The 25,690-nt window shown below is 41.6% G+C and overlaps 1 protein-coding gene across 5 annotated transcripts in view; it reads right to left on the bottom strand.

Annotated features, from left to right (window-relative positions):
* rptor (regulatory associated protein of MTOR, complex 1) overlaps positions 1–25,690 on the bottom strand; it is a 153,745-nt gene that overhangs the window by 32,114 nt on the left and 95,941 nt on the right. For all 5 annotated transcript variants that reach the window (XM_053418971.1, XM_053418975.1, XM_053418973.1 and 2 more), the window contains exons 11-22: positions 25,189–25,264; positions 22,475–22,576; positions 19,509–19,592; positions 17,677–17,787; positions 14,931–15,005; positions 14,703–14,768; positions 11,474–11,665; positions 9,791–9,931; positions 9,134–9,254; positions 8,045–8,185; positions 5,587–5,742; positions 348–466 (exon numbers count right to left, since the gene is read on the bottom strand). In XM_053418971.1, the coding sequence (XP_053274946.1) occupies positions 348–466; positions 5,587–5,742; positions 8,045–8,185; positions 9,134–9,254; positions 9,791–9,931; positions 11,474–11,665; positions 14,703–14,768; positions 14,931–15,005; positions 17,677–17,787; positions 19,509–19,592; positions 22,475–22,576; positions 25,189–25,264 (1,384 nt within the window). The remainder of the gene's footprint in view (positions 1–347; positions 467–5,586; positions 5,743–8,044; positions 8,186–9,133; positions 9,255–9,790; positions 9,932–11,473; positions 11,666–14,702; positions 14,769–14,930; positions 15,006–17,676; positions 17,788–19,508; positions 19,593–22,474; positions 22,577–25,188; positions 25,265–25,690) is intronic.

Here is a 25,690-nt window from a genome sequence, read left to right as displayed (position 1 = left end):
GCCTCAGGGAGTCATTGGCTCTTAATTGCATTTGCACAAAAGTAATGGCCTTTTGGTGGGAGAAAATGCCAGTGGGAGGGTGAGGTGTGTGCGCTGGAGATGGATCTTTTTCACTGCATAAGCATGTGTTAAAAAAACACTGAAAGACACATACAGAAACTAAGTCCCTCTCCCATCACAGTGTAGAAAATGAGTTGCTACTCATCTTTATGACTTAAAACAAGAACATTTAAGTAAAAAAACATTTGAATCCACCACTAAACAGCCTATTCAGAGCTCGACTCTTTCTTCAACACGTGTGTGCGGTAAAGACATGCCTTGAGATCCAGGGCGCAAACACAACTAACCTTGTATGCTATGCTGTTGAGGACCTTCATGGCCAGGTCCGACACCTCAGGAAACGGGTCTGCTGCCAGATGTAGCAGCACTCTCCAGATCTGAGTGTAAACGCTGTTGAAGGACACACCTGGAAAAGACACACGAAAGCAAATCATTTTGAGGGATAATCAATTATTTGTTGCTGAAATATCATGTAAATTAACATAAAAATACATTAGCATTTATAAATCACTCTTGTGCTACTCTTAACGTTGCTCCTGAGTTTATAACCAGTCAGACCTAACAGCTAAGGGAAAATGCACAAACAACTCATTGGCATCATGGTCCACTCTCCCGGTCATTCTCCTCTCCTGCAGTTGTTGGATATGTTGAGGTCACAGAGGGAGAAAGACCTTGAGTGTCCGGTAATGTACACCATTAATCAAAACACAAACAAGACGCGCGCACACGCACACCCAGAGAGAGAGAGAAAAGCAGCTGGCTCTCCTCAGCCATAGAGCTTCATTGCCGTCAATTATAACTGTTATCATGAATCCAAATGAACAAGTGTCTCCTTCTGTCAGGTGGTTTAGTTCATCTGGTCTTCAGCTTTCTTTTGAAGCAACACTGTCGCGACAACATATTGTACCAGCCCTCCCCTCATAGTATTTGTTTATTTAATTTTTGTTTTCCTTTCTTATATTTTTTGATTTTTATACCTGCATAAATAGACCAAAGCAAATTCCTTGTGTTTGTAAACCTACCTGATGATAAAACTTGATTCAAAATCTTCACCAACCTGCCAGTCACACACTCGTTCTTCTTTTCCACACATTCTTCCTGATTTCAGGCTGCAGTGGGTTGAGCCTCCATTACTTTCTCTTCTCTCTGTGTGTCAGCTGTGGGGACACTGAGCTGTAATAATCTATAACTGTTGCCATCTCTCTCTTTCCATTCGCTTTTAGTTTTTTTCCTCCCCTTCCATTTGCGCTGATCTTTCCAGTCATTCAGGTGGTCATGTAAACTTGACCTCTGAGAATGACCTCTCATTTTAAATTATATCATCTCCCTAAATCCTTGCCCTGTCACCCACTTTTCCATGTGCACTGCAAAACCCCTGGGATGTTGTAGGGATGAGGGAGTGATTTAAATCTGGAACCTCTAGAAGCTCAGACCCCTCTGCACAGAGACCCAAAGGCGTTCACGGTTCAAAGATTCAAAGATAAGAGATAAAAAAGGAAAGATACCTAGAATGGAGAGGAGGAGGATACAAGGGCTACAGCTGGGAAGAGAGATAGTTACGTTACCGGACAAATAACATTGGGAAAGGGTTAAAAAAAGACCTATATTTCCTGCTTGCTCTGAGGTACGGCAGAGATGGGTGAAAAATACAAAAAGAGTTGGAGGAGGATCACAGAGAAAGATTAAACCCAAAGGAAGGGATAGCGAGATAAAAGGAAAGAGAGGGCACAAGTGACCAGGGGAGAAAGAGTGAGAGTGAGGTAAAGAGGTGATCAGGCTGTAGCCTGGGGGACAGGATATGATTAGCGACAGCTAGCCAGTGCGCTATAGCTGCTTCAGTAAACAGCCAGTTGATAGATGTGATATACAGGTCCTCTCCCATATAACCGTTGCGCTACATTACGGGTGCACACAAATTACCTCTGCATCGCCTCTACGTCGTCCACATGACAGTGGGTATTACTCACTGGCTTGGCGCTGCACCAGTGGCTTATCCTGACGTGACACTTGCGTCATTCTTAGACTTGAGCAGAGTGAAATGGATGTACAGTAGTAAATATGTTAACTATAGGCTAAATGAAACACTGCATCACTGTTTTATGGCCTCCTTAGTTCAGGCAAATTACATAAATTCTCTTAACTCTGCATCGTGAGTTTTTGATTTTTAAATGTTTGAGGCAAAAAAATGCATCAGAATGTTTGCGACCCAACTCCTCTATGAGGCCTATTTAGTCATTATAATTACGGCTGTGATGCTCTTTAAATGGGAGAGAGCCTCAAAAACAGTGACACAGGTAGAAGTGAAGCTGAGCCCTGGATGTGAGAAAAATGAGTTAGGTACAGAATTGCCCTACACAACTTTATCCCACAGTCAAGAGTAAAATTATCTCATCAACTCTTGGATGGATGGCCATGAAGTTCTGTACAGTTATTCAAGGTGACCAGATGATGAATCCCACAGACTCAGGTGATTCTCTGATCTTGATATCGTTCTACAGTGTATTACACTTCTCGTTTGGAATAGAAGACGATGCGTTGCCGTGGAAGTTGGTGCAGTTACCAGATAATGAATGACTGAGGGGTTGGCAATGTGCTTTGTAAGGAGGCAGTGCAGACATTGAACTCCAAACCATAAACACTGTAATCAACATTCATCTTCCAGGATTAATCGCAGGATGTATTCAATGATACCAGATGGATGGTGATCCACTCACTTTGATCTAGTACCACCAGTCACATTTAATGATAGAAATACTATGAAATATCTCAAATATCTACTAGACGGGCTGAAAAACCCTTGGTGCAGTCATTCATGGTCCCCACAGGATAGATTGAAACAATTTTAATTATCTTTAGACTTTTCATCTCGTCCATTATGACTGTTACAACCTCCCAGAGAAGGATTTGTAATAATCGCAGTAAAAGAGAAAAGACAAAGAAAAAAAAAGTAAACCTTTAAATCACCTCCAAAACTCTGTTCTTCTGGTTTCCTGTAGATCAATGTCAGGTTACTGCTGCATTTAGGATTTACGGTTTCAATTTGTTCCAAACTGCTATAGCCTACTATTAAACAATAGCTCGCTTTACCTGTCAACATTTCTTTTTTTTTTATTTTGCAGTGTTAAAACAAAGATGTGATGATACTGAGAATGAATGCTTTTTTGTTGCATGAGGAAGACTTTTTATATTTTTCTGGCGAGATGAAAATCAAATCTCAGAGGGTCTGACAATAACCACTTCAAACCAAACCAACCACAAGCAAATGAGTTAACAACTAAAATATACCCTGTTCCAGAGCTGAGGAGTCAGTTAAAGCTTGGCACCTCATGCCAGTATGAAAGCTCATCAAGCAGCTTGAAAAAGGTTTAATGAAACGTTGAAAGCTCAATTTGTCTGATAAAAATGCATTAGGGCACACGCTGTGCTAGGTTGTTTTTATTGTTGTCTTGTCTTGTCTTTTAATTCCGAGCTTTGATGTTCCTTTCTATCTGGACACCACAAGAGAACCATCCTTTTGCAGATGACAAACAGGGCCAAGCTTTAGTTTGAGACTGATTATCTCTGGATTAGTTATAAAAAACTGAGCTGATGCCATGAGGGAAAAGGTAGATATTAACAACTGAGTAAGCGACGAAGGAAATTGGGCAGTTGGATTTATACAGCAATGAATTAAAAGTAAATCTAGGCTGTTTCCTCAATGTTGAACAATATTGATGCTGAAATTGACTGGGTCAGCTACACCTGGATTAGGGGGGCTTTCATTTAAGCAACAAATCAAAAGGACATTTCGCTATATCTAACCAATGCAAAGTTAAATTCAGCTCCCTCCTGCATTTTCAAACAACAGAAAAGGGAAAAACGATACAAAAAGTACAAAGTGGGGCTGGGAGATTACGGGACATTTGTAATTTATGATAAAAAAAAGAGAAAGGAAGAAAAATGGGAATCACCAGTTTCACTTTCCCTTTTTCCCACAGCGCAAGTCAGTTAATGGTTTTCCTGCTCGCACACACGCTGGCTGTCAGGACGCATGGTGAAGCCTGCCGATCACCTGGGAGCACTGGTAAGTGAGCGGGTTCAACTTCGACATGTACAAGGAAAAGCACTTTAATGCACCTTTTCCCACCCTCAGTTATGCTGTACTTCACACATCTAAAACCTTATTCACCCTTGTTCTATTCTTGGACTGGAATTTTTCTCTCCGTCCTAGCCGTCGTTCAAGGGGTTTCGCCCTCTCGGGGTTGGCCCGACTCAAGGTGTGTTTCTCTAGTGGAAGCTCTTCTAATGGTGATTTTAATCCCGGATATTTTCTCTCATGTGCTGTCCTCATGGGACTGGATAAGCGCTTGTATGTGTTGAACCATACAAACCTGCCCCAGTTACCGTCTGCAGCCTGCGGTAATCACCCTTCTGGGTCCATCTACATAACTGAAGCTGACCTCTACATGAGCAATTAGCATTTGACGAGGATAACATGTTAGCAAACACTAGCCTGATTACACACACAGCCCTCACAAAGCCGCATTAGTATTAATTTACTGTTGTGTTGCTGATTCATCATCAACTATCTTTTTATTTTCCAGAAAAGAAAATGGGTCTTTAGCTTGCTGTGTGCTTCATCAGTCTTTCCTTGCTTTGTCTTTGGGATACTACAGCATCACTGCACTTTTATAAAGCTGAACTAAGGCAAAAGAAGCCAATACTGGACAGAAATTAGGCGGGGGTGGTACTGAGCCATCACACGACCGCCCGGGCCAGAGTGTGCATAGTCCGGCCGCAACATCACCAAGCATGTTTTACAGTTTCACTGCTCCTCTGTGTCTCTATCATTCGATCTGTCAACCGAATCGAGCCAGACTGCCTTCTCCAACTTTCCATATATTAACGAAGTTAACAAATTCAGTTGTTTTTACCCAGTGTGAGGGAGAGAGAGAGACAGAGGCGGGCACAAGTCTCTATGTTGGAAAACCCCTCCAATATGTCATTTTGATAAGTCCTCAGTAAAGGTAAAAATCAACAAATGATGGAACACACAGTACCCATCCTGCAACCTGATAATATCTTTACTTAACTCCCGGGTCCAGTCAAAGCTAACGTTCGTAATCCTGCAAACGCTGGCAAGAGCAGGCGACACTTTGAAAATATACAACCACTATATCCTGACCCCTCCCATAAGTTGTCAAAGATGCGCCCCTAAAACATATGAACGTGCACTGGCTGACAACTGCCAGAAGAAGACTTCAGTGAAACTGTCGCATATATTTGCATATCGTCTCTGCTTCAGCATGTCCCTGCAGGTGAATACATGTGCAGTGTGAGCATACAGTGTTTATTACAGTCAAGCGAGGGCCACAGTCACCTTAACCTAGCTAAATCACACCACTATGACATTATCAGGGTTATTTTGTCAAACAGTGTACAACTGTGTCATCATGACGAGTACATACACCTTTAGGTGTAAAACTGATGCCGTTTAACATTTAGTTAAAGATGAATGAGTAAAGAAAATTTATTGATTTGAATTACCTATGAGAGAGTTGAGGGAAGAATAGGAGGACACCCGTCGCATTTTGTCGATGGTTTCAAAGGACAGGATGTACTCATCATTGTCCGGGCTCCCAAGGGTGCTGCTGGCACTGCTGCTGGTGCTCAGGTTACCAGGAGAGAAAGCTGCTGGTCCACCTGAATGAATGAAAACACACACACATGCAATAAAGCCTTAGATCCCATCAGCAAAACACATGAGTGTTAAACACACCAAGAGGCTCGTATTTTGTTCAGAAAGATCTTTAGCTTCTGTAAAAAGCCTCTATAAATAAACTTTATTATAGTTTCATTTGTTGTAAAAAGACAAAAAATAAAATCCAATAGCCAAATCAAAAACAAAATAGAGTGTGAGATTTGTAAACGGTCCTTATATTTGGAGCCAATATTCCAACACAATAACCTGCTCATATACCTTAATTTGATCTGTCAGCCTCAGTCACCTCCTGCTGTAAATCTCCATATCAGCAAACATTACTCTGACTCATACAAAACCAATCGCACAGGCATCCTCCTGCAGGCTGAAATGTGGAAATTGGGATTGGTGGAGAATGGAGACACGCTCTGCGCTTATTGATGATAAACACCACTGCATATTGGAATAAGCATGGAGAATGTGAATTAGAAATAGGTTATGCTCTCCACCAAGAGCCAGTGATTGAGCTCCACTCATCAGGGCTTATGCATTAAGCTGTCCGCGGCAGGCAGAGGGGGCAAAGCTAGCATTAGCTGAATCAATGAAATGTGGCACAAACTGTGTTGAGAGCTTAGTTTGGGTAGCAAGTCATGTGATCCAAATGCTGTGAACATAGATGTTTGGGGGCATGATTATGGGCTCATTAATAATCATTTAGCCAACTGTTAAACTCATTATTAATTACAATTCTATTACGAGACATAAAACATGTCAACGATAACTGTGAAATTCAAACCATAGACAGACATTTTTTGGTGTAAGCTGTGTCCCTTCTTGAAGCTAAAGCCTTCTACATGCCCCCATTGAATGTAGTGACATAACAGGGGAGTATAGGTTCAAAGAGAATGCAGATACTGGGGAGTGTTTTAATTGCAGATGGAACTATTCTTAGTAGCAGAGATAATTGTAGTTGTCTCTGATCAGTGACTGTGACCGTCACAGCAAAAAGCACAGAGCAACTGGATAAAGAAAATAAAATCCCAAAAGAGAGAGTTTTTAAATTGTTCTTAGTTAATTGATTTCACTAAATCTACAGGTAAACAACATGGCAGCTTAATGGATATGTTTTGCTTACTGTGGATAAACTTTCCCTGTTAGATCTCTGTAAGCTTGTCTCAACAGACCTGCGGTTCAGCACCATGGACAGCTCCCAGTATCCACTGGTGCCCAGGCAAATGAGGTGAGATTTGTACTGTGATGCTGGTGCTGAAAGTTAGGGAGGAACTTTGACATAAAGACCTGATCGAATGCCAGGACGGACGGATATGCAAGCACTTCTATACATACATAGACACATTCAACACATCTGCAGTGGATGATGGCAAGAAGAAAAGTTCCTTTGATTTTCATATTGGGCTGAATAGCTCAGGCTACATCGGCACTTCTACATTTTTGTTAGAAAATGCATCAACCTTGTTACCGATATGCCGTGTATCAACACTACTGTGTCTGGAGTTTTAGAGCTGCTAAAACAGAGAAGTTAGGAAACTGCTGGCCCCAGGGCAGCGTGTCAGTTTGGACTGGCAGAAACAGAGATGGTTGGAAAGAATGTCGTAGACACTCAAAACCACTTGATGATTGTGTATTGCAGGCGTGGTGTAGCCTTCAGTCCTATCACAGGCTCATATCACATTACTTAAAGAAAATAACTATTTCTACCAGTGTAGAAAACGAAATGGTTCATAAATTCTGCATTATACAATGATAAAACTGCTTGCAATTGCTGTTTTTTGTTTGTAGACTTGCTCTTTCTGCAACCAACAACCAATGCTTCCTGTTTACACCAGCACACGCATGCTCAGTGTACGAACAACAAGGACAGGGCCATTTATGGGCAGTAAACTGTGCATATTTGCAGAAAACAAGCGGCCAGTTTAGAGCAGTCAGCACATTTGTAGAACAGTCAGTCCACACTGTCTCAGATTCGTTCACATTCGTAAAATAAAGCCACAGGTGTAAGTGCGGCATCATCCCGAAAAAGCATAAATGTCAACCCTAAAAAAACTGAGCAATTATCTCTGTCTGGCAAACTGGCCATGGCCTCTGTGGTGCTTGTGAGACTCACTAAGCCGCTCTGAAGAATTGCAATGATAGAATTAAGTAGTGAGCCTGAGGACTGTTACATCCACAGTCCACAGCTGACGCAGTGGGGGTTATTCCTGAAGGTGCTACTGGCATCTGCATGGATTCATTGCTTTCACTCAGCTAAATAAACCTCCTCCTTCATATTATCTGTCCTCTTACCCTCTTCATTGAGGTTGAGGTTCTGCAGACTCTTGTTCAGGTTGCGGGCAGTGGTAGCAGCTCGGATGTTGGTATAAGAGTTGACCGATCTCAGGCGTGGTATGGCCGGGCTGTCCCTCACTGGAGTCAGGTTACCAGGCTCTGGATGTTCAAACGGGACACACGTTAGGCCAGATCCGACACCGATGAAAATAAATAGAATGAAAAACATTCATGGGTCAGAGATGATCTGTTCAAGGATGACATTCTTCTCTCATTAGAAAGAAACCTTTTAACCTCAAACTTAGCATAAAACTATTGAAAGTTACTCTTATGAACACTTTCCCAATATTGAATACTGTAACTAAAGGTGTGAACTACCAGATTTACTGTACAAGGTCGTTGCTTGACTGAATTCCAAGTCTATGGTTATACAGAGATTAAACTACAGTGGGAAAAAAACCTGGGCAGATCACATGATTTCCTGTCGTGGACATGCAGTGCTCACACAAATTAAGATAATGCCATTAATACAATTTATGTCTCATGTTAATTGCTCTCAGCTCTTCTACTTCACATGACTTGATTGTGCCCTGATCTGCATAACAGCACATTGAACCACATCATGCTCTTGATCTGATTCATTTCATTTTCAGCGACAAAAATCCTAAATCCTCTTCTCATTCTGAGTGTTTGAAAGATTTCACGTCTCATTCAGGTCCTGTGATTTTTTTGCATCAACATATGACTTTTTATGCATTTGGATAACATCTCTCTGTTTAGCGTAATACCCCTGGCTTTTTATCATATTGGTGTAGCCTGATTGAGATGGAGGGATGGGTTTTAAACAGCAGAAGTATTCTCAGTGGAAGATTATGGGATTATTGTGTGTATAATTGACAACATTTACAGTTACAGAAGAATGACTCAATACAGCAACACTCAAGTGCTTTAAAACTAAACCACAACCTTCAGTTGGTTAACTGCTGGGTTTCTTCTATACTGATCCATAGTCACAGGAACATGTGGAAAGCACTTCCAGGATTTACACATATTACTCTTAGCAGGCGATTCACAAACCATGTGTGTGTCTTTGTGTGTCTTGAATACCTGCGGTGTTAGCTGGTGAGGGCACTGTGTAGTTCTTCTCTTCCTCTATAAACTGGAGGGCGACTGTACAGAAGTTGCTTTCATACTGGACAACCAGGTGACTCAGGGCTACAACCAGCTCCTGTTGAATGAAAAAAAACAAAGTGATCTTTCAGTATGATCATGATTAGATTTAAAGACAAATCCAAACAATTATATGAAAATGTTTTAACCACATCGCTGCAGTCTGTTTTTTCCCCCAGAGAAGTCAACAGGAATGCAGAAATGGTATGCAGAATATTGAGAGACATTCTAATTACTTCTGAATAAAACACAAGCGTGAGAGTATTGGTCTTCTCATGCGACTCTCAGGAAGAAAGATAATGCTCTTCCTAAAAAGTTTAACTATAGCGTAAAGAATATAATACAGAATGTGCTGGTAAACTGAACTGAATTAATAGTCTTTACACACCATAAAATAATATATGAAATATAACTGGTCATTGTGGGTCTGCAGCGTAGTGTCCTCCAGCAAAATCCTTTCTACTGTTGTAGAAATAGAAACCAGTTTCTATTTTCATCTGGTATTTCATTTGTTTGTCACACTAATAATATGAAACTTACTGTGTGTGTTTGTGTGTGGAGGGTGTGTGTGTGTGTGTGTTGCAGTGATCTGACCTTGCGGACCACAGGGCTGCCATCATTGATGAGTTGGGCCAGCATCATGGCCACGTTGTGATCAATGGTGGTTGAGTGATCTGTCCTCTCAGCAGAGTTTCCCACAAATGTCCCCAGAGCAAAGACGGCTGCGCATCTCACCTACAGCGACACACAGACACACACAGACACACACAGACACACACACACAGAGAGAGACATAAACAGTGAAGTTTCAGTATACTCTTCTTTCAGTTCATTTAACTATTACATACAAAATAAATCTTTCTGTTACAGCTGGATAATTCCAAGTATTCATCACAGCTACTTTTTTAATCTGGTGATACCGCAGCACACAGCTGCTTTGATAGGGTTTGTTTTGCTCTGATGAAAATGATCAGCGGAAACATTTCACATGAACATTGTTATTTTCTTCCTAAAACCTGAAATAAACTATGATAAAGGGGCTTTGATTTGAGAGGTAATTAAATTAGACGAATGCAACACTGAGAGCATCGTAATCTGCCATCCTCACTCAGGATTTCACAAAATCAGAGTCAGAATATAGTTAACAGCTATCTGATCTAATACAGTCCAATAGAACCATTCACATTGATTTTTTTTTTCTTATCAAAAGTGCAATTTGACACTGTATACCACACATGGATAGAAATGTATTGACAGTTCCAACAAAAGATGACATTTAGGCATTTTCTGATAGTTGATCATTATACATTTTCCAAAGGTTGTATTTGCAGCATGTTGTATTGGTTTGTGTTTGACTGTACAGATAGTTATGGTATTATAACCCGCTCCTGCACATGTCTTACCAACACTGAGCCAACATCAAGTTTTACAGAAAAGACAACGCAAGAAGAAAAGATATAACCAGGAAGACTCCTTATTCTGAATAAAAGCTCCGGACCAAGAGGGCAGCATCAACTCACAATAAATCTAGTACATACAAAATAAAGACGAAAAGATAAATGTGTCACATTCTGCACAGAAAAACCTCAGCAATATCCAATTTAAATGCACATTCAGCATTATGAGTTTTTAAAATACAATCAACAAAAGCATTCAGTATGCGATTTGAAGTGGTGTCTTGGTTCTATCCCCTCAGACTTAAACTTAATTAAACACTCTGTTTAGTCTCTGATCCTCTTTCACTCTGCCCCTCAACTACCCGTCACTTTCTTAGTCATCGTCACAAGGCTCTGGGGAAAACACACACACACACACACACACACACACACACACACACACACACACACACACACACACACACACACACACACACACACACACACACACACACACACACACACACACACACACACACACACACACACACACGTGACCCCAAATAACTTCTACGTATACGCTGAATGCAAACTAAATGCACAGGCCGGAAATGTAGCTGAAAAGAATTGTGTGTCTTATTGTGTGTGTGTGTTCAGACCTCTGTTTCCAACCTATGGCCGTAGCAGCTGCCTGTCCGAGGGAAAGAGGAAGTTTCTGGTAGAGACAGATGTTCCTTGTGTGTGCAAGTGTGTGTGAACCAATACAAATGATGTGTTAGTTTGTGTGAGTTGGGCCACAAGTTGTCTGGGTGAAAATTTCTAAGGCAAGATTTGGTGAGTGACTAAAAACGTCCCAGTCAACTTCTTAAATGTATCAGAACTCAGGAGGAAACCTTCTCACCTCAGGGATGGGATCTGACAACAGGGTGTAGAGCTTCTCGTGGGCGCTGTCTCGGACACCGCACCAGCGCGCCGGGTCGAAGTTCTGCCAGATGCGACCAAGGCAAATGGCCACCCACTGACGGAGCAAGGGATGGGGGTCTGACAGCTGCTCCAGGCAGTTGGCTATCAGATTGCCCTGCAGACAGGCCTCCTGGTATGGGAAGAGGAGAGTAAGGGAAGGAGGATGTGGAGCAAATGGAGAATAGTGAATGTGAGAGAGATTTAGTTGCTCAGATGCCCCATCTATTAACTGTAAACCTTATCCTTTAAGGGTTGCGGGGGGGACCTGGAATCAATACCACCTGGCATTGGGCGCAAGGCAGGGAACACCCTGGAAAGGTTGCCAGTGTATCACAGGGCCAAGATAAATAGTTAAACAAATATTCACCCTCACATTCTCACGTACTGTTAATTGAGGGGCTCCAATTGAACCAACCCCAATCTGCAGGTTTTTGGATAGTGGGAGGGAGCCGGAGTACCCAGAGAAAATCCATGTAGACACAGAAAAAAACATACAAACTGCTCAAAGTAAGATCCATACTGGGAACCTTCTTTCTGTGAGGCGACGGTGCTACCCACTCTAACACCGTGCCACCATTGTTCAGATGTGCCCTTTGTAATCTGGGGGTTTAAAAAATTGGTTAACACCTTTTATTTATGAGGTAAGAACAGTGAAAGGCATATTTTTGTTATAATCCTTTGATTTATTCATTTTTCAGTTGTAGCTCTTCTAGAATAGACACTGCACTCAAGAGGGTAAAACTGGACAAATCATGGTAATCAACAAGTACCTTGCAGTTTTTAATTATTAATAACACAATCTGAGCCATATATCAGTCGCCCACTGCTGCGCCGTACAGAGGCTTCAGGCTGGGAGCAGCCTTGTAACTTATTAGCCAGTTAATCAACACCAACCTGTAACCTCACACTATGTGATGTACAAAAGGATTATAAGGCTCTGCAGCAGACGGACTCATTCCCCTGAACCCAACAGCCTTCTTCGAAGCCTTCTTGTGAACAAAAGGTAATTGGTCCATTCAACTTTGAGTCAGTGTAAAGTCTTAAGAGAAAGCGGGTGATTTATTCAAATCATTTCCAAACTGAGTGAGCACTCCCCGTCACTATTTTCAATAGCCGTCTTTTCTTTCTTCTTTTCGTGAGGTGATACAAGTACAGGGCTTATTTGAAAGTAATGGCTGGCTCGCTTGAAAATAAATGTTCTACTTGGTCAACAAAATGTACAGTCACTGAACACGTTATGATTCATATTCTTCCCATACAAAGCTTATTATGGTTTATGTTTGTTAAAACTCTCTAAAAGGGTTATAATAAATGTAGATGTTTATTACTGAGGTGGACTGTGAGAACAAGCTAGAGGACCCAGAGGAAAATCCATGCATACACGGGAAGGAAACGCTCACTTCATGCAGAAAGACCCCGACTGAATTGGGATTCGAACCAGGCACAGTTAAATTCATACTTGGGACAGTGTCAGTCAAAACGGAACATTATTATTATGAATACAGTAAAGTGCTTTGACTGATCATCAAGACTGGAAAGCTAGTGAGCTATTTAAATACAGACCATTTACAACAACAGTCATGCTGAGCTTCCTGATTCATAAAGAGCATTCATTATTTTCAGTCGCTATTTATTACCAATCACTACTTGGCAGATGTTTAATTTAACTTTATATTAATGAAATAAAATATAAAGCTTGGCCATTTGCCACATGTTTCACAAACGGTGTGATTCAGGGTACCTTCAGTGTTGTGTTTAATTAAGTCCAGTCTGTTACAGTTTGGTGTTTTTTCAACCTGCTTAACTAATATCAATAAATGTGCTACACACCCTGCAGCTGTTTCACATTAAAAGCAAACCAGGACAGAAAAGGATGTAGTTTCGAGCTGAAATTAATATGAAGGACATTTCTAAGTGTTCTTTGTATTTGTTCAATAATTTGACAAACTGCAGCAAATGGAAAGCATTGTTTTTGTTAGAAACTCGGAGCAGCAGAGTGGTGAATGTAACACCAGCCTGTTGTTCAACTGATGTGATTTTTGATTACACTGATGTACATAAGGATGTTCATGGTTAAGTGCTTCAAAGCTCAGCACCCACATGCAACTCAAAAAGTTACCTGTGAACTTAGAACTCTTTAAAGTAACACCTTGTAAGCGGATGAAGGCAGTTATTGTGCTGAGAATCCTCTTTTGTCTCCTGCAGATTGAGGCGTTCGACAACAAATCTTTTAACAGCAGTGACACACTTTATTTTCTTTATGTGCCTCAGATCTCACAGACGTCGTTCCCGGGTTTTTCTGATCCCAGCTCCCTGCTGAACCCGTAGAGCTGGAATATTAAGATGCCAGTGCTCTGTGACATGTGTGCAAAAGCGATACCGCAGTAATGAGCACTGTTGTTGAAAGACAGAGGGATAAATAATGGAGATGTGGAACAAGCAGAGTCTTTTTCTGTATAGTTGGGTATCATCTATTATTTACAGGCCTGTGAGAGAGGTAGGAGCATTAAGTACACAGTGGTATGGTAGAACAATGGCTATGTCTGAGCCTGAGAGCACATATAGCTTTTCTGATTTGTTAAAATAATATAATGTCAGGCGAGAGAAGAACTATAAAGTAGGTAAGACAGAAATGAATGTGTTAAATAACCCTCACAACTAGATATAACTGCAGAGAGGAAGAGACTGGAAGTGAAAATGAGTGATGGTGGAGTATTTCTTTGTGAAATAGCGTGTCAAAGGACTATGTATGTGAGTTTTATGTGTGTGTTTTTTGTTTGTATACGCCCTGCAGTGAAGGGCTACATCCCCCCCAACATCAAACTCTTGGACGTTTGATCAGTGTCGGAAACAAAAGGCTTCTGGGATTGAACACCGGCGGCCAGGAGCAGACTGAAGTGACACTTGTGGTGATAAAGCGTCACCATGAGGGTGGCCAGGACGGAGATTATAGAGGGAACTGTCGGTGACAAAAATGTCACATAACCAATATCTCCCGGAATTACACAATGGGCGATAGAGGCATCTCTCAAAGTGACGCCTGGCCCCCGAAACAACCCGCCACAATTCTGGTGGGAGAAGTAAATGAGTAATTTGGTACGTTCTCCCTTTGGGCTTTTAGGTAACAGACAGACAGCAGACAACAACTCACACACACCAACTCGTACCTGTCCTGTGTTGTAGCTGTTGACGATAACAGCCAGTATGAAGACAGCCATTGTTCGATGCTCAGCCTGAAACAGAGAGAGGGTCTCTGAGCTCTCATTTCATGTTCGACTTTCACCCTGCTGCTATCTGAGATCTGTTCAACTTTCAAGTCAACCAAGAAAACTGCAGAACACATGCTGTGGGTCACTGTTATCCTAAACGCGATGACGTGATCGAGCAATACTCACTGGCATGTAGCTGTCGGCCAAAACGGACAGGAAGTACTTGTGTCCGTTGTCTTTTACCAGGTCTGCTTGACATGACTGAAGAATCACAGAGAGAGGAAAGAGGGCAATAGAGAGAAATAGACAGAGGGATAGAGAGGGAGAGAGGGGGTTGCAGATGTTGCTTCAGTTCACTTTCCACTCCTCCTGGATTCAGAGCACTTCTGTCATAAAAGATCATTTGTCCTTGGTGGCCTGTCTAAACTGTGTGAGTGAATGTTTTTACATCAATTTATCTACGTAGGTGTGAAAATAAAAATATAGCCCTTAAGAATAGAGGTGTGTATTGAAGAGGACTCTGACCAATTTCCCTTATTCTAAAAGTGAGAGGAATTTACGTGAAATCATCAAACTCTCAGGCAGATTATCTTGAGGCACTTTCTATACAGAAAGTTCTATACAGAAAGTGCCTCTCACAGCTAGGGGCCACTGAGTCTTACGCCGGGTTCACACCGGACGCAGAAGCGACTCCGAAGCGTGGCACATTACTAATAATATCACATACTTCTGCTGTTATCAGCCTGCAGTAAAAACGGCATTTAATCATTTTTTTCAAGCATATACTTACTTGTTGCTCCAACATTAACTGCAACAGCATTCCAACATGTGTCTTTTTTGGTGTTGTCTTTATACAACATATGCTGAGGATCATACAACTCACTGTACTTCTCCACTTCAATGATTCATTTAATGTCATCCATGTTGAAGAACTTCTCCGCTGTTAGCTCCGTTAAATGTCGGGTGTCAACTTCACACCTATAATGGAGAAACTAAAATCTGACCTCCAGAGATGGAGTGCTATTTGCCTTTCTTTGGCTGGGAAAATCAACTGCGTCAAGATGAATGTGTTGCCTAGATTTTTATACTTGTTCCAGAGCATCCCAGTTTTCCTGCCAAAATCCTTCTTCCGTTCACTTGATGCCCTACTCTCAAGTTTCATATGGGGAGGTAAATCTTCAAGACTTCGTAAAACATTGCTTGAAAGACCGAGAAAAGGGGGTGGGCTTGCTCTCCCAAATTTCAGGGTTTATTATTGGGCAGCGAATCTGCAAAAAATAATGTACTGGTTTCAGGCCCCAGACACGGGTTGGTGCAGTGAGGAGGCAAAGCTCTGTAATCTGTCATCACTTCCTGCACTGTTAACAACAAAACTTCCTCTCTCCCCATCACAGTTTTCCTCAAGCCCAGTAGTGCGCTCATCCCTAAGAATTTGGATACAATTCAGGCAAACATTTAAATTGTCTGGCCTTTCTATGCTAAGTCCCATATGTAATAACATCCTTTTTCCAGCTGCTGAACTTGATGTCACATTCATACAATGGAACACTATGGGTCTTACTACATGCAAGGACTTTTTCATAGATAATATTTTTCCTACTTTCACGGATTTGGCCAAAAAACACTCTATTTCTAAATCCAGTTTTTTCCGATATCTTCAGATACGCCACTTTATTCAAACGTACAACCCATCGTTCCCTCAATTACCGGAAAGTTCAAACTTAGATGTCATACTAAAGATTCCCTTAACTTTGAAGGGCCAAATCTCTAATTTATATAATTCAATTATGTCGTTTAGTAGTGTATCAACCGAAGACATCAAGACAAAATGGGAGGAAGAATTAGGAACAGCCATTTCAGACGAGACATGGGTTAGAGCTCTTAGCTGTGTAAATGGAACCTCTTCTTGTGTACGCCTCAATCTGATTCAATTTAAAGTTCTCCACCGTACTCACTATAGTAAGGCCAGGCTTGCAAAAATATACCCTGAACTAGATGATACGTGTGATCACTGTAAAGCCACTAACGCAGACCTAGCTCATATGTTCTGGACGTGCTCCAAGTTGGAAGAGTTTTGGAAATCAATATTTGGGATTTTGAATGTTGCTTTTGGCCTACATCTACAACCTAGCCCTTTAATGGCTATATTTGGGGTAAGGGGTAACGACACTGCGACAGCCACTAACAAGAAAAATGTTATTGCCTTTGCCACTCTAATTGCTCGAAGGAGAATTCTCTTGGAATGGAAATCCCAATTACCACCGAAGGCATCTGTGTGGCTTTCTGATATGATGATGTTTTTAAAAATTGAAAAAGTTAAATACTTTCTTAGAGGATCAACCGGAAAATTCAACAAAGTCTGGGACCCTTTACTAGTTTATTTTGACAAACTTGTCACTCTCCCCTCTCATTAGTATATGGCGTTAACGTAAAGCGCAAACACTTTCATCTTAGGAGAACTCCCCCCCCCCCCCCTTTTTTTTTTTTTTTTTTTTTTTTTTTTGTTTGTGGCACAAGGAATGTTAGGGTGGGATGGGGTTTATAAAAATATAAAAATGTAAATTGTTAAAATGCTACTGTTTCATTGTTCATTGACACAAAAAGAAATTTAATTGAAATATTGCAACATGTGTGACAGTGTACATCTTGTCTAACAACCAATAAAAATACATGTAAAAAAAAAAAAAAATGTCGGGTGTCGAGGGTAAATTACGTATTCTCCACTCAAGCCTATGTGGAGAATACGTAGCCCCCCCCCCCCCCTCTCTTTTTATCTGTATGACTGCTTGTGTGGCTGTAGTGGATGGGCAGAGGGGGACATTTAATAATGTGGTTGGTAAAAGTGGTAAAATTAAACTCCAGGACAACAGAAGGGGAATTCAAAGTAAGGTTTAGAAGAGATGAAGAGTTGAATGTGTTAGACATAACTTACACTGTCCACAGCCAGGATTTTAGCCCAGATGAAAACCAGCAGTGGCCGCAGCTCTCTGGCTGAGCTCTGAAGCAGCTTTAACACGTAGGGGAAGATCCCTACAGACAGGGCCTGGAAACACACACACACAAAGTATCAGCTTTTCTATTATTTGTTTGTCTGTTGGAGCAGTACAACAGAACACTCGTTATTCCACTATCGTGTGTTGGGTTTTGGGTCAAAGTCAAATCAAATAAACTGTACAATACAAAATGTTATACAAAAAAGTGTTACTGTATATTCTCCAAGCAATAAATATGAAATTTAACAGTAACCTATTCTTGTAGCGTTATGAGGTTCAACAAAATGCTACATGTATATATCGCACTTGTTTACTGCCTGTTTACAAACAGATGTATCATCTCCTTAAATTATTTTTTTAAATTGTGAACTGGCAATTATGGGTATCATGCTTCTTTTTGAGCTTTAAGGAATATCAACTGAAAGAATACTTTCTGAGATGTAAATGAGAAAGTGGACACCTCTCTCATGTCTGTGTGCTGGAGTATGGAGCTGGAACAAAGGCATGATTAGTTTAAGTGAGTTTAGCACAAGTACCGGATGTCAGAGAGAGACTGTTAACTGGCTCTCCTAACAAAAATCCCTGCAGGAGGTCACTAATGAACCCACTGTTTCTTTAATCTCAGCAATGTGTTGATTGGCATTTCCGAGATGTTGGCAGGTGTATTTCAGATCTTTGGAAAGAGTCAAAACAGCGGTTACTCTGTGCACCACTATACATGTGGCCTGAAGCAGAGTATTGGTTTCCTCTGCTCGTGTGTGTCCATACAAAATAACTCAACAACAGAATTTTAATCACAAATGATACACTTTTTCAGCTGATTAGTTAAAGGTTGAGGTCAACAAAAAACGAGATGCCAAAAACACATTTTCAAGATATTTCTACAAATATTTCTACAAAACAGTGAATAATAAGCTTCTATTGATCATAAATTAAGTTCCTATCATTTGATGATATATATATAAATTATAAAGTCAGAAATTACATCATGCCTTTGCCTAAAATATTTTTGTTAAGGTAGTTCTCCTCTATTTGGTAGGAATTGCTTCTTCATAACAGCACTAGACTAATTAGGATTAATCAATCACTCATTATCATATGGTACATTTGGTGTCATAGTGATCAAATCATATTTTAAAATTATATGATAAACTGGAAAATGGCTCAGCAGTGTGTATACTTCCACCAAGAGTCCCATATTTAAATTCACTTTTATTTTATTTGGACTTATTAATATGTCCTTAAACATATACGATTCTAAGTCTGTTAAAGTCTTCCACTTTTCTTGTCTATTTAGTGTACCAGTGTCTGTACGTTGCTTGAAAACTAATAAAACATGCCTTATTGTTTTTATCACTCACCGAGAATTTTAAAAACATATGACAAATACTCTATTTTCACATTCATCCGATAGCTTGTCATGCAGACAGTTTGTATAAATTACATCTGAAAGTTCTCCAGCCTAATGTGTAATACGTAAGATGGAGTGAGCTCTGTGGATCATCCCCAGTTACACGTTTCATACATTTATGAGCTGTTCAAGTTTTTTTGTTGCTATTTTCATTACCTGAGCGTCATAAAGATTGTCTTTCACCCTTACTGTGTATAGGTGGAGGCAGACATCTCTCTATGAGAGATATGTCAAATCCTCAGCACATTAAAAACCTGTTGTTGTCATGGCTACACTTTCTCTCATACCACTGGAAGAACTGATTATGTTTTTGAGCAGAAACCCATCAATGCCAGACAGTTAATGTGGAGCTGAACGCACCAGACTGACAGCCCAGGGTCCCAGGTCCAGAAACCGTCCTAGCAGGTCCAGAGCCCGCAGCCGATGCACCTGACTGAGGAGGACCTGAAAAAGAGCAGAGGTCAGAGGTCAACCGGGCTGCGGACGAATGAAGAGGAAGCTTGAGATTAAAGGAAGGAGGGAATTAGGAAGGACAGCAGGAGACACTGCAGAGAAGGTGGAGAGAACAGGTGGCTGTCGCACCACCACTGCTAAGTCACTGGCACCAGGTTGAACTTGTTTACCCATACACACACGATTGCAATTTTTGTGTGTGTGTGGGTTCCTGGATGTGTCCTCTTGGCGGCAATTCCACTGGGCTTCTTAAGAAGATACAGATTTATGGTGTGCATTTGTATATGTGTATACATATGCAATGCCAAATGGGATCACGATGTATTTGTTTTGGCCAAGGAACGCATATGATGCATGATAAAAATGTTAGCGTGTACATGTGTGTGTGTGTGTGTGTGTGTGTGCGTGTGTGTGTGTGTGTGTGTGTCTTTTATGCAGCGTTAAGCTGAGTGCAGCCAAAAGCCTGTGTTGGCTGGACACTGTTCCTTCCCCATGAGAATGTCCCACAGTGTGAGAACAAGCATATGGAGGATCATAGGTCCACCCACCCACCCACCCACACACACAGAAACACACACATACACACATTCACATACACACACAGTCATCCACCAACACATAATGTATTATTAGCATCCTCCGTGACTTCCACCTGATGAGCGTGACCATACAGACAGAAGGAGGCCGGGGGAAGACCGTCCTCGGGCTACCTCCAGCTCCAAGAAGGAGGGTAGGAGCAAAGACCTGTGTGTGACCAGGGTGTGTGCTCTACAGCAATTAAAACACAAACGCATGAATACAGGAACATGGTATGACACAGATGTCCGCGAACATTTTCCACACAGTCAGCAAATTGTATGCGCATGATTTAAGCAACACGGTAATGCACATATGCCAATTCATCATAGCAAGGCTGGAAATACACTCCCTGAACAACGCTGTGATATTAAAATGCATAAGGACGTGCGTAAATATTTGTCTCTGTTCCTTGTTTGCGTAACACCCTGACTCCAATCTAATTTTGTGTGATGACTCAGCACTACCTATGATCATGCTGTCTGCGCGTACGTTTGTGTGTGTGTGCGAGTGACACATATGCCGTCATGACATTATGATGCACAGTCATGCCTTAATCTCTTCCACTGACACCTGAAGACAAATGTGGGTGAATGTGTATGTGCTGCCGCTACTGTAACATCACAACTCTGGAGATGCTGCAATCCCTTTGCACAATCTGTAAATCCTCTCCGGATGAAACAGCTTTTGTCAAGACAGTGCACCATGTCTCTGCTTCCAGAGCTCTTATGTTCTCCCTTTGCTCATTTCATTAAAGAGCATCATTGATGGATTACTCTCCGCTGCCCTTTTCTTGTCATTCTTTGCGTCTCTCAAATTGAGCCTGTTTATATTTTGGCATCAAATTGTACAATCCTGTGAGAATAATGCCAGTCATAAATGCACTCTTATGCAACTGTGTGCTTAAAAGAGCATCAGAACTATTTATGTGTCCATCTGTTACATCAGAGAGTGCAACGTGCCCTCTCGATTACTTTCCCATCATGGTGCAAGGCTGCATAATGTTGTACAATCTTAAGGGCTACTGCTGTTTTACCTCCTTTCTTCCCCCCGTGTCCACATCAAGAGCAAACACACACACATGCTCTCACACACCATCCACCACTCCCCATTCTGTCCGCATTTCCCTCGGCTTTTAACAGGCCCCGACAGAACTGCTGTATGGACGGGCTGCGGCTCGTGCCGCGCTGAGTCAGCAGGAAATTACCATTCAACACAGACAGCGGCACACCGCTACTACGCTGTGATATAATACAACACCACAACTGTACATCCCTGCGGGAGGGGATTATGGTGGTGGTAGGAGGAAGGATGGTGGGAAAGGCAGAGGAGAAACCGTCTACTGCTGTAACTCAACAGCTGACACGCGCGAGAAGGTTTTGGCAACATATCTCCCTCATTAAAGCATCCGAAACAAATTTAACACCACTTCAGGGAACACAGGAGACACTGTTCTTGTCACAGCCTTTGTTGCGGGTTGCAATGAAGAGAATTAGCCTGCAAATGCTGAGCTCAGTCTGCAGGAGGAATCTTGCAGTGCATTTCACACTTTTGTGTTGGCAGATTGAAAGCGTTGACCTGAAGGAAAGAAAAAGCTTTGTATAGAGGAGGAGAGCGAAGGAGCAGTGAGGGGCAATGGTGTTTAAAGTATTGTTGTCATCACATCACATATTATTATATAATATTATATAGTATGAAGGTTAAGTCTTTCCTGGCTTCATTGATCTTACAAAGATATGGTGATTTGGTATTGAAATGAAAGCCTCGGTTACAATCGAGTGAATCAGAATCTTTTCTTCACACAATTCAAACAGCCGAAATGTTGCAAGATATCTGGCACCTGCTGCACCAGAGGGAGAAGAGTGTTCTCAGTTCTCAAACACTCTGCAGCAGAGATGGATTTCAAATACGCCTCTTTGCAGCTCGAAGTTCCTTCGAGTGGTTTAATTAACGACCATCAAGCAAGCGCAAAAGACACTCACCCTCCACTTCTCACTAACCAACACAAATCCCCTCGGACATGTTCTCCTCAATGTCATTATTTTTGCACTGCAGATTACCACAGCTTCAGACATGACTGAGAGCTGATTAAGGTAACAATTGTTTAATTATGATCACCATTGCTTCTTTTGTTTATTTGTATTTCTCTCACATGTTTTGGAAACATAAACGTATTCACACGGCATGCTGATAAAGCAAACTGGGACAGATCATTTGAAAAAAGGGGGATTAAGAGAGAAGGTGCTTCAAGGTGAGAGCGTGTGTGTGTGTGTGTGTGTGTGTGTGTGTGTGTGTACCTGCAGAACAATTGGGAGCTGCTCAGGAGGGTTTCTGTTCTCGACACCCATCGTCAACCACACCTGAAAGGCTGTCAGCTGCTCTGCAAAGAAAGGACTGTGCTGTGGACACAAATCAAACACACTCATTGTTTATCATCATTTTAAAGAAATGAATGTGATTACCCAAACACACATGCACTCCCACACTGATGAGCCAGTCTGAAGAGACGAGCCTATCATTTCATACAAGCACTGACACAACAAGCTCAGAAGTGACACCGCAATGCAGTAACGACATAAATCCTGATCCATCATGATCACCTTCCCTCTCCTTTCTCTCTCTCCACTGCCATGGCAGTTTGCCTGATTGATTAGGTGCTGGCTGCAGAGTTCTTGATCACTGGGTGTTAATAATGCTCTGGGAATTATGACAGCGTAGCTTAGACTGCTGATGGATGTGGAAGGGGGGAAATATCAGCGCTTCTCGGCTGGATGGCTAAATTAATCTGTGCATAATCAAAGCTTAATAGCTCTATACACACACTCACAGACCTACTGACACATGAAGAAAGAAAGGTGCTGCTTTGAAGCGAAGTGGGAATTTAGAGCTCTGCTTCAAAAACACTTCCTGAAACCGTGTTCAGTTAATGACTTCATTAGGTATGAGGTAAATTGAAGACTTTTTTTAAACTTAATTTAAAGTTTCAAAAAAATTATGAAAGTATGGTGTGTAATTAGAAACTTAAATGCTTTGAAACTTTGACTGCTCCTACGATATAATTATATATTATTTTAATGATTATTATTATTAACGTTGCCAAAAACTCTACTGTTTAAATAAAACAGTAATATAACATTGTTTGATGAATTTTTTATTATTAGTTCTTATTAGACAAGGTCAATTTATCTTAGTGGCAGCTATGATCTACCTGCACTACCAGTGGGACAGTGACATGTGACCATGTGATCATGTGACAGGTTCACAAGTTAAGACAACAGGAGCAGGACGTCCAAAAAGTCCAGCTTCGGTAATGACTTTGAGATTTGATTAAACCACCAAAAAGTCTGTCTTAAAAAGAATGACTGACATTTACCATTGATGATAATATGAACAGAGTTTTGTATAAATGCAACTATCAGGTGGAATTGGGTGGATGCAAGGAAAAGGAAAGCAAATATAATGTACTTTCTATACAAATGACCCAAGCGTGGAAAGTGTGAGGCCTGGATCGTGACCAAAATCAACTCAGAAAGAGTTCTTAGAAAGAGTAGAGTTTATGATATTTATCTTATCGATGTATTGCTTGTTTTTAATTCATGTTTGATCCTCTTGATGATTGTATAACCGTTGTTGCCCAGATACATCAAAAAGCTGTGGTAAGCAGGCTGAGGGTGGTAAAGTGTTTTTAAGGTAATCAAATAAGGCCAACACTCATTAATTACCTGGACTAAAAAATAAAGCGGAACTTCTAACAGTTGAAGTACATCAGAGAAGTTAAAGGCTCCTGAAAGAGAGCGCATGACAGAAAGGAAGGATCTCCTTTAGAGTCCTCAGAGGCTCAATTACGGTACCGGTAAGTGTTTTTGGCCTGAGTGCAGGAGAAAGTAGAGGAGGAGCATGAAGGAAAACTGCTCCCCTGGGGGCTGTAGAGAAGATGCCCACCTCAGAGAGGCCAGGTGAAGGAGAGAAAAGGCCCGGATAAAAGTGCTAACGCCAGGAAAAAGCTGCTTCGGTCCCACTTCTCTGTTTTTATACTTTCTGATTAGTTTGTATAACAAAGCACAGGTTGCTGTCCAGGTGACTGTGTCTGCTTGCACGAGCACACACACACGAGCACACACACGAGCACACACACGAGCACACACACGAGCACACACACGAACACAAACACACAAACACACAAACACAAACGAACACACACACACACACACACACACACACACACACACACACACACACACACACACACACACACACACACACACACACACACACACACACACACACACACACACACACACACACACACACAATTGACCCAGAAATCTTAATTCATCATCAGCCTCTTGCTGAGCATCTCCATCACGCTCCCCTGGCACAAAAGTAAATAGAACAATAAACACACCAGTGTGCTAAAGTGCAAGGCCAGTGGTTTCAGCAACTATTATTTGACACTCACACTTGACTTATTAGACATTTTACAATGTTATCCACTGAGAGTGTGTGTGTGTGTGTGTGTGTGTGTGTGTGTGTGTGTGTGTGTGTGTGTGTGTGTGTGTGTGAGAGAGAGAGAATAATAGAGATGCTGTAGACGTTGGTGGTGGAGAAGCTTCAGTGCAAACAAGATGTGTGTGAGGTTTATGGGTGTCTGGTAGACATTTCCACAATAAGAGCCATCCATCGAAACTTGATATCCCTTAACCAAGAACATGCACGCACGCGCGCACGCACGCGCGCACATATAACCAAGTCCTAACCCTCAAAAAGCAAATATATTTTGTGAGGACTAGCAAAAATGTCCTCATAACGTCAACATGTCCTCACAATGATGATATAGAACCAATATTGGCCCTCATAACTATAGACAGACATGCCCACGGAGACGCACGCCCACGGACACGCATGCACACAGACTTAAAAGAATCATCTTTAAAGTGTGGCTGAAGAGTGTTTGAACTGTTTGTCTTTCACACACACACACACGCGCACACACACACACGCACACACTTACTCTGAAGGCGGTGCCCTCCTCGATGATGGTGGGCAGCTGAGAGAGGCAGATATCCACAGCCAGGTCCCACGCTTGCCTGCAGAGAGGTAACACACACACACATACACACTGTATTAGATTTAGGATATACGGCACATTATCATTTTATTGTTGAGAGCTGAAGCAAAATAAAAAAATGTATCTCAGCACTAAATCCTTGGTCAAGGCTTGTTCTTTTTCCCCCCCTCGTCGCATACTAATTTTCCACAGCTCACGTTGTCTCCCTCCCTCTGTTCCCCGGTGCTCATACACCTCTTTAAATTCCCAGCCCGAGGTCCTGGAGAGGGCAGCAAGGAGCCTTTAATCCTGTACTGAACACCAGCTCCTCTCTCATGGTCATACCTAATTCATGGGGTTATGTAACTCGCATCAAACCTTATCACAGCTTCTCTATTCTGTCTGTCTATCCGTTTTTCTTCTTGCAGCACATCCAGCCCAGCGATGGGGCTTTCCCCCCTCTATA

This window comes from Pleuronectes platessa, chromosome 3, assembly GCF_947347685.1.
Source record: "Pleuronectes platessa chromosome 3, fPlePla1.1, whole genome shotgun sequence".
Taxonomy (NCBI): Eukaryota; Metazoa; Chordata; class Actinopteri; order Pleuronectiformes; family Pleuronectidae; genus Pleuronectes; species Pleuronectes platessa.
Note: the sequence above shows the minus strand (reverse complement) of the source record. Positions and strands in the feature narration are given on the sequence as shown.